This window comes from Heliangelus exortis, chromosome 5, assembly GCF_036169615.1.
Source record: "Heliangelus exortis chromosome 5, bHelExo1.hap1, whole genome shotgun sequence".
NCBI lineage: Eukaryota > Metazoa > Chordata > Aves > Apodiformes > Trochilidae > Heliangelus > Heliangelus exortis.
In genome coordinates this window covers 14,634,377-14,643,913 of record NC_092426.1, presented here as the reverse complement: position 1 = coordinate 14,643,913, position 9,537 = coordinate 14,634,377, and the positions used below count along the sequence as shown (strand labels likewise).

The window sequence follows — 9,537 nt, the reverse complement described above, 5'->3', positions numbered from 1 at the left end:
TAAACACATGCCAGTACATTCCTTTGATGCAAGGTTAAAAAGATACCCTTTTATATAGGGAACAGTAAACACAGCTTTGGGCTACACTGGTCAAACTTTCACTTTTTAATTACACACTGTATCTATCTGACTTGATATACTTTCCCCAAATCATCTACTTTCAGAGCTTCTTCTGTCAGGCTCCAAAATATTAAATAGAAAAAGCCCAAGACTTCCAGAAACCAAATAGCAGTTGAGGTTTTGTAGGACAACTCCAAAATTCCAACCTTCCAGAATTCCAGCTGTGGTTCTTAAGAGCAAATCCCGATGGACTCTGCCAGCACCATTGAGAGCTCACAAAGACAAAAAAAGTCTTCTTAAAAAAGATGCAAGATGTTACACTTATTTAATAATACTATATGAATTATCCTCTGGTAGACTTTTGTTTTAATCTACCTTTGGCTAAAACTGTTTATTGCCCTGCTTTAATGTGCCCTTTTCCTGGCTTGGGACATCCTACTTGCTCAGGTATTATACTGGATACATATCTGAGTGTTACACAAAAATAGCACAATATCAGCTGTCTGCAAAGAGGCATAACTGTGACAGCTATTCATGTATTTTTTTTTAAACAGAAATGTTAGGACAAGGAAAGTAAGACACAAGATCCTGATAATATTTTCTGTGTTTTCTGCATTTAAATGCAGCCACCATTTTAACTAGAATTTCTGGGAGGTATTATTCACCATCAAGGTAGAGTGAAAACATAAACAAATCCTTGTTTCTTATATATATGTAGATCCTAATACCAGAGGAATGAATTCTCTGAGTTAGGATCTATCACAACAGCCTAAATAATATACACATACAGACCCTAAAAGCATTTATGAATTATAGAAACTCATGGGTGCCCTAACAGAGGTCAAAATTCCACTGAAGCTTTTTTCCCTGGCACTGTCCACACTAAATATTGTCTTGACAGTCTTCCAAACCTGGGAAGAGTCACCCTTGCCAGAGGGCCTCATATTTTCAGTCCTCCTACTCTTTTCTTGCTTTGATATATCCATTATGTGGGGAAAGTGCTCACTATCTTGATTAGGTAGTTGAATCTTTCAAGTCAAGAAAAACCATTTAGTCAAGGGGGAGACTACTAATAAATTTTGTACCTTACACCTATGGGAAATACCAGCTCTGAGACATTACAGAGGATGTCCAGTCAGTATCCCCCATTACAGTTTATTTTAATTTCCCTTTGGAGCCTTGTCAGAGCTACCTAGGAGTTATGGATTCCTTGCAAAAGGCTTTGTCTGAATAAGAAAGACTCACCTGATGATTAATGGATTTTCACCCATATCTGTCATCTTCTGGTCATTTTCAATGTAAGTTTCCTTAGACAAACAAACACATAAGAAATAGATTATGTAAAAAATACAATTCAGCATCTTGCAAGCAGAAAGTAGCATGTGTATTTATGCAGAGAGTATTTTCAATGTCTGCTCAAATAAAATGAAAGTGTGCTTAGAAATTTATTCCCTACCTGCACATCCACCACTGCAGCCTGGTAAGCACAGAGAAAAGGAAAAAAGTTTTGAAAAAATTGTTTTTTGTTCTTTTAACTCTTTTTATTCAGTTGACTAAAACTTGCCTTGTTAGATGTATCTCTGATAGCTTTGACAGCATTGCAAAACTAGAGCCCCTGTATGAGACCTACATTCTATTGAACACCAGTGGCAGCATTTCTTTAAAACTCCAACGTCAGAATTTTATTTTGTGCTGAAAGAGCCATATTCCTATTGCTGCTCAGTGTGCCCAGATTGCTGTTGCTGTCCCTTCTTTCCAAGTTAAAAAATAAAAAGCCAGAGCTCAGTTGTTTAGCATACTCTCAAGAAACCAGGATGAATGACACTGGCCATTAAGGGTGCAGTTTCACATTACAACTAGAATCCTTTCAGAGTTAGCTGCTGCTATTGAGATAACATAACACACTGCTACTATGAAGGGAAGAGCCCAGTCTTTCATAAAAAGACACCTGTCATTTTTGCAGGGCTGTGAGCAGGACACCAACATATGTACAGAGAATGCACAATCTCAAAGAAGCTGCAGCAGCAAATAAAGGCAGCTTCAAAGAAGGCAAATGTTGCAGCTCTTAAAAAGTAACCCATAAAGTTACAACAGATTTAAACGCAGTACTGTGTACTTCTGTGTGGGTTTATTTGCAGTTCAATAAGGTTCCACTCCATATATTTAGAAGAGTTCAATAAAGCTTTTTATTTATACATTTTGGCATTAAAACTATTAGAAGTCACGGGACTTTTGTGTTATCACAGAGCTTACATATAAAGTAAAACCCTATGTGGTATAAGAACTTTTGGAGTTGAAGAGAAACAGCACTGGGTAAGTTTCCTCATACTCACCTCCTTGGAAGTATTAGGAGACCTTTTTCGGAGGTAAGTGTTGGAATCACTGTTACTGGTCCTGAAATGTTTGCAAAACCAAAGTTTTTATCAGAAAGTTAAGTTTAGCCATGACTTCAAAGAGAGACACTGCAATTGCATGTGCTTGTTTTAAACTATGAAAACCCACATAAATGCATTGTTGCATATATTTGAATATGGACTTGAATTCACCAGTAACATCATAAAAGATAGCTTTTGCAAAATCTGACTCACAATAAAAAAATCCATATGCTCAAACTGGAATCTTTTCTGAAAAATGGTATCTGATAAGTTTTTGCACATTTGCTATACTTTATGTTTAAGTGAGAGTATACACCAGGTTTTATGGCTGTCTATATAAAGCAAAGATTGACAGACCTTGCAGTGAACAGATAACTTGAAAGAGACAATGGGGTTTTTTTCTAAGCAAATTCTTTGAAGTTCATTTGAGTGCTATAGTGATAAGCACCAATAAATTACAGTTCATGTCCCACTCAAATACATTCCCCAAGAACTAAATGAGACCATCAGAGGGAACAGAAGTGAATGGAGTAATGTGAGCTGGCTGTCTCTGTACTGGGTCTGGCTGGGTTGCAGTTAACTTGTGGCCCTTGCTTATTTTCACTGAACTGCCTTTACTTCAATCCATTAGTTTTTGATCTTTTGATCTCCCTTCATCCTGCTGAGGATGGGGTGTAAGGGAGTGGCTTCGTGGGCTCGTGGTGGCCAGGCAAGGTCAAACTACCACAGGCTCATTCACTTGTTCATAGACAGTAAAAAAAGGCCAACATTTCATCTGTTGGAACGAAGCAGTGTCACAGTGCACAGGAATTCTGTGTTATAAAACACTCTTTCTGTTGAAAAAACAGGTATAACATGGTTATGTTCAAAATGTACTGAGGTTCCAGTTGGCTTTTTTGTGGCTGAGCTTGTATAGCAAAGTCAAATTAGGTCCCACTGGCACTGAATCATTCAACTTGCTTAAGAGAAACACAGCAAAAAGCCAATGAGTCCCAAGACACTGCTCCTAAAGAAAGTCTACAAGAAACATCCAATAGTCAGGGCACACTTCAGAAGACCAGGCATTCATATCAGTTAGGTGTATTTAAGACAAAGTTTATGTGGAATACCTGAATTCCTGACAATCAGCAATTTCTTCCAGTTTATCTTGTGATAGAGTAGGAATGCCAAACTCTGAGATGTGTAAATCTTCTGCTTTGATCATATTTTTCCCTTTTTCCTCCATGTTACTATTTTTTCCTGGTATCTCCATGGCTGTTGAGAAATGCTCTAGATGGTCTACTAGGGGCTGTTGAAATTAAGAGACAATTTCATTAGATAACAATACTGATTCTCCACCCTTCCAAATATCTTAGTGATGTAGCCCAGTCAGATGTCGAACTGAATGTTTGCCAAGACTGAATGTCTTACTAAGGAGAATAAAAAGCAATTAATTTATTGAAAATAATTTTGGATCCATTAAGCTATAAATTATCATCAGTTCAACATACATACAATTGTCAGGTTTTTTTATATAAGAAGTCATGACATGACATGGCTCTTTGAAGTAATCCATAAAGACTTATTTTATTCTATCCCCAATTAGTCTTTGAAGCTAACAGCAAATTGAATTCATTACTACAGTAACTGTTGGGACTAAAACATGTCCAAGCAACTTGCCTAAGAAACATGTAGAGCAACATTAAATGGACACTCATTCCTGAATGACACTGTCTAAAATTACTGCTTTGGAAAATTTGTAAGACAACTCAAAAACAGTGTCTGCAAGAAGAGATGCAGTAGCAAATGGCCTAAATCCAATACACAGAATAATTACCAAAATCCCCTTTCTCCTCCTCCAGTGTAGAAAAGTTTTGCCCAGGTAATTTACCTTACTCAGACTGGTTTAAATTTTTGAAGGCAAAATTAATTGGATCCAGAAAAAAAAATTACCTTTGCCTGTATCCTTTATCTATCAGCAATACTACTTTCTGCTAATCTCAGAAATTAAAAATTATTTAAAATACCCTATTTGATAATTATTTTTTGCCTAGGATTATACAGGAACATCAAATTATTTTAAAACATAATTTTAAAATTACATTTTTGCAGTACTAGGCCTTCCTCTCTTAATGTCAGATAATCTCAGGGGGTTGCAATACCATTTGTTCCAGTAGGGGGCTGTGGCAAACAGTGTTATGGGACAGGAAACCAAGTAAATTTTACATATTTCTCCAAAGCACTGTAAAATGAAAGCAAATGAAAACCCTTGAGGTCAGATTCTAATCCCTCATATATGCACAAAGAAATAGTGATAATAAAAAAGCACCTCAGGATGTTGTGGAAGAGTGGTATCTTGATGGTTGGTGGCCTTTTTGCTGTCTTTTTCAATTTCTAACTCTTCCTCTGCTAGCAATGGCACTTCTTCATTGGAAGAATTAATGTGGCTGTTAGTTTCTGTTGCTTCCTCCTTGCCATTCTCAGTATCCATTTCTGATGGGGGGACACCTAATTTATTCCTCAGGTCTGGCTCTGGAGAATCTTCCTTGTAGCTCTGTTCTGGTGAGCCCTTCTCATGTAAAATTTCCTTTAATGTTTCAGAAGCATCTTTTTTGTTATTTCCAATATCATATCCTCCAATACAAGGCTCAAGGTAAGCATCCAAAACTGCTGATATGGGAACATTATAATGTGGATAATAAAAGAGATCGTGGGGTATCACAGATACTTTTGAAGAACTGAGTGGCACTTCAGATGAAGAGTCAGCTTCATCACTGCTGTCGGGGTCCTCTGAACTTTTAGGCACATCTGAGAGAGAGTCATCAGATGTTTCATGCTGTCTAGATAGTTCTTGGCTTTTGAGATTAGAACCATTCAGTGAACAATGGTTACTCTCTACTGTCTCAAAGCCAGGGGATTGATCTGTATGTTCATTTTGTGGAAGTTTCATTTCCTCATTTAGAAGTTGAAGAACATACTTTTGTGTATCCTCTTGTTTTGAGGTATCTTCCGGTAAAATAATTGAAGCTTTTGGTTTGCTCTCTTCTACTTTATTTATAGATTCATCTGTAAGTATACCTGAAGTCCAGGATAATGGACTCAACGAAGAAGTATTGGCTGAAAGGCTCTTAGTTTCATTGTCATATTCAGTTGAGGTTTCCTTAGTTAATTCTTCAGAATAGTCTTCAAAAGAGTCAAGAGAATTTTTCTGATGTGTTGGAACAGGTGGAGAAGGGGCATCATTCTGTTTCAGTTGACCATCAGTTATGGCCCCTTCACGTGGCACGAATTTATCACTTAGACCCTCCCAAGAGGAACTGGATTCAAAACTGACAGAGCCTGTAATTTTCAGGGAGGTGGGCCTCTGAGGCTCCTCTTCAGACATTTCCTGTGAATCACCTAACACTTGACTGAACTTCCCATTACATTTTTCAGGAGCAGTTTCTGATGGCAATCTCTCAGGGGTGTCATGAATAAGAACCTTTGGAGGTGCAGGATGACGCCTTTCATGATTAACCATGTACATGTTTTCATCACTTTCACTTAAAATCAAGATTTTGCTTTCTTTTTCTGAAGGTGAATCTTTGATATGGACATATGTGGACTCAATTGGAAGCTCCTTGTCGGGATCCATAAAATCTTCCTGTAAGTGATGATACACCATTAAAAGACAAATCCTATAAAAATATTACTTTTCCCAAACACTACTACAGAGAGAATTACTGCCTAGCCCATCACCCCATTACTTTGTGAATGGCCAGTTAATGACTTGCTTATTTTCAAAATAGGGAAACCAATCTGGCAAGTCAAGTGACTTGAACAAAGCTCAATGTCAAGAAGCCACTTGTACAAGAAAATCAGAATGCAGACAAGCCTACTCCTCAGTTGTTAATGCATTCATCTCTCCTTGCTGCACCTGTGAAGCTTGGCTGTTTGACACAATCCCAAACCTTAGTAATAAAATAAATCTAGCAAATCCACTATAGACACTGTGAAAATACATTAACATACATTAGTCTGTTCCAACACACTGTGTTTTTTTTAAAGTAGGCTTTTTCTTTGCCCATTAAAATGCCTACAAGTCTTAACACCAACAAATCTTACTGCTCATCTAATCTGGTATGAATCTTAAGATTATTATAATAATTCTAATTCCAGTGACGTAGTAATGCCCACCAACATAATAAGCTAAAGATACATACCAACAGGAACATTCATTCAAGAAATGAGAAGAAACTCCTTTTGTGTAGGAACCATCATTTATGTGTATGTACTATAGCAAGAAAATTTACCCAGATACTCAAGGGACACTGAGTCCAATCTTTCAAAACAAAAGACCATGTAGAACTAGCTTTATCTGGAAGCATGAGCAGCCTCCAGAACAGTTTTTCACCATATGCAAATTTCCTCTATGGTTCCTTGACTTCCCATTCTTCCCAAAGTATTCCGACTCCTACCATTTAATTCCTCTGTAACTTTATCCTCTCTTTCTCCAAAAGACCTTTGTCAATCCCTGACACTGTCAGTCCCTACATGATCCCCAATTTGTTATTTTTTTATGAAGTCTGCATTCAAGTCATGGTCCTTTAAGGTGAAATTTATTTCATGCTTACAATGAATGCTTTAGATTGTTGCATTGACAAGGCTCAGCTTCTGATATGTATTTGATACCTGCTGCTAAATCCATACTGATTGTGGCCCTTAAACTTGGTAAGATAGAAGTCAAAATGACATTCAAAGTCCAATGAATCATCAATGAGGGGATAAATTTCAGCCTTATTCTGAAAGTAATACAGCAAAGTAGTAGAGGCCTATGTATCCAGATCTAACCTCAGAAAGTTATATTTGGATGTAAATGTTTAACAGCACAATTCTACCTAAAGCATTTTAACAATCACCAAAGGAAACCCACTTGACTGCATTTAACAAAAATGTGAAACATTAGAAATGAGTTTGAGTTTTATGTTGAACAGTTTAGAAAGAAACCAGGCAATACAGAAGTATCTGACTTTACTAACTATGCCAAAGCAAATTTAAAAAAAAAAAAAAAATTACATGGGAGTAAACACATACCCCTTCCAGCTCCGGGAAGTGTTCCAGGAATTGTGCCACATATGTCACAATTGACTGCTCATCGGGTGATTCCACCATGATATCTATGGAGACACAAGGAGCCTGAGCACAGGCAGCTTGAAAATGCTCTTTCAGAGCACCAGATTGTCAAACATTTATCCTGCCTTTATGATGAGAGAAATAATAGCTACAGATGCTTTTCTTTTGCTGACACAACTGAGGGAGTGCAAATCTTATTACTGTTGATGGTACTTGAAAAAGTTCTCAACTTCATACACACATTATTTTTTTTCCTGTTTCGAAATACACACCGAACCCTGATCAGGGTCCATTTCCATCCACAGTGGTGCTGTTGTTAGACAGTGATCCTGTTCACTGACTGCACAGAGGTTTATTTTTAGCAGGATGGCCCTGTCTTCTAAGAGGTGACCCACAAAAGCACAAATAACCAATCTGTGCTTTCAATCATAAAATCAAGGCCTAATACCTACTTAGTAGCATTCAGTAAAAAAGACTGTTAGAAGCAGCTCTATTTATATGAATGTATTTATACACATACATATATGCTTATGTTTGCATATATAAATATGTGTATATATGTGTATATATGCATTGTAAAGGAAAAACTGGGAGATGCAAATACATTTGCATAGGTATCTGCCCATTTTGCTGGTATGGCAGACTCACACACTTCATCCTGGAGTGACATTTAGTCTCTGACAATTGTAGGCATTACAAAATGGTGCTGATGCACTGAGATGCCTCTCAGCACAAGAGGGTAGTGATTAATGTCCAATCATAATGTAGATATCACATAGCATCTCAACGTTAACCTGGACCAGTGTACATAGCTAGAACTAAGGTAAAATCTTGGCCCCCAAGGAGCTTACTACTATAACTGGAAGCATATGACTACAAGGCAGTGACTTTGGTTTTAATATTTCTTAGCAATCAACCCAACACACTGATCACATCAACAGTCTCAATCACTGGGAATTTATTTGCTAGGTATCGCAATGCAATATTCATGAATTTGTTACAGTTTGAATGTTACCCAACAAAGCTGATGTAGGAGTTTTTACCTTCTGGTTCTAGGAGCCGAGGAACACCCAGCTTATATTGTGCTATGCTGAAAGCATCCTCCAGGTTTTCTCGAGCAGATTTTTCTAGTGCCTGCTTCATGTCTACCAAAGTAGAGTCTATTGCTTTTATGACGGCTAAGAAAGCAAGGCCACTCCTCCAACTGCTGGCAAAGTCCTGAACTGCAACACCATACCTAAACACAATGACACACAGTTTACATGGGTGGTTGAGTTACAAAATCCAAATGAAAAGAAGGCATCATCATTTTCTCCTGAAGACTCCTGAAAATTAAAAGTAATGTTGCTGAATTTCACTAGTCACATTTGAGATCTTTCTGGGCTTCAAAACATACAAAATATGTCCACAAAATACATGGATTCACAAACCAGATCAGTGTGATTAACAGCTGACACTGACCTGCTATAAGTAGTCAGAAAAAACAAAGCCCTCAAGAACTCATTTAACATTCATAAAACCAACTCTGTGATTCCTGTTTCTGTTGCTCTCCAAAATTTTAATGCCATAGCTTGGGAAGACTGCCAACACTTAAGTATTTAAAAACATAAGCATAAATGATTCACATTCCTGTATACTTGGCATTCTATAGCAGAAAATTGTGCTTTGCCATATGCAAATGGTGACAGTGTATGTATAAACCACAAGTGTGCTAGATGCCCACAGTTTTGGAGGAGAAAACCACTGTCAAACTTGCAATGAAATACAGCCCCAGAACAGAAAATTCTGCACAGGTCATTGGATAACAGGATTATAATGATACAATTAGGTTTTTATTAGTGAAGTTGCAAAAACAATTTTCTCCTATTAGACGTTTTCAATTTGTACTCTGACTAGACTGAAATGTCCATAGTCTTTACTTTTATAGCCTTCACTTTCCTTTAACCAATTCCTTGTCAATAACATTATCAGTATTATTCTGGGACTAAAACTGTGCTTCTTCTATGGTCTG

At 37.3% G+C, this 9,537-nt stretch overlaps 1 protein-coding gene and 1 long non-coding RNA gene across 3 annotated transcripts in view; one reads left to right on the top strand and one right to left on the bottom strand.

Annotated features, from left to right (window-relative positions):
• The window catches only part of CLMN (calmin), a 76,244-nt gene that overhangs the window by 6,943 nt on the left and 59,764 nt on the right, over positions 1-9,537 (bottom strand). Inside the window, exons 7-13 of one of the 2 annotated variants that reach the window (XM_071745686.1) lie at positions 8,570-8,763; positions 7,488-7,570; positions 4,744-6,057; positions 3,545-3,723; positions 2,394-2,454; positions 1,306-1,367; positions 267-332 (exon numbers count right to left, since the gene is read on the bottom strand). In XM_071745686.1, coding sequence (XP_071601787.1) covers positions 267-332; positions 1,306-1,367; positions 2,394-2,454; positions 3,545-3,723; positions 4,744-6,057; positions 7,488-7,570; positions 8,570-8,763 — 1,959 coding nt within the window. The remainder of the gene's footprint in view (positions 1-266; positions 333-1,305; positions 1,368-2,393; positions 2,455-3,544; positions 3,724-4,743; positions 6,058-7,487; positions 7,571-8,569; positions 8,764-9,537) is intronic. The other variant, XM_071745687.1, reaches the window with a different exon arrangement.
• Positions 7,581-8,768, top strand: LOC139796989 (uncharacterized). The gene is made up of 2 exons (XR_011726235.1): positions 7,581-7,735; positions 8,436-8,768. It is a non-coding gene; the product is annotated as an uncharacterized lncRNA (long non-coding RNA).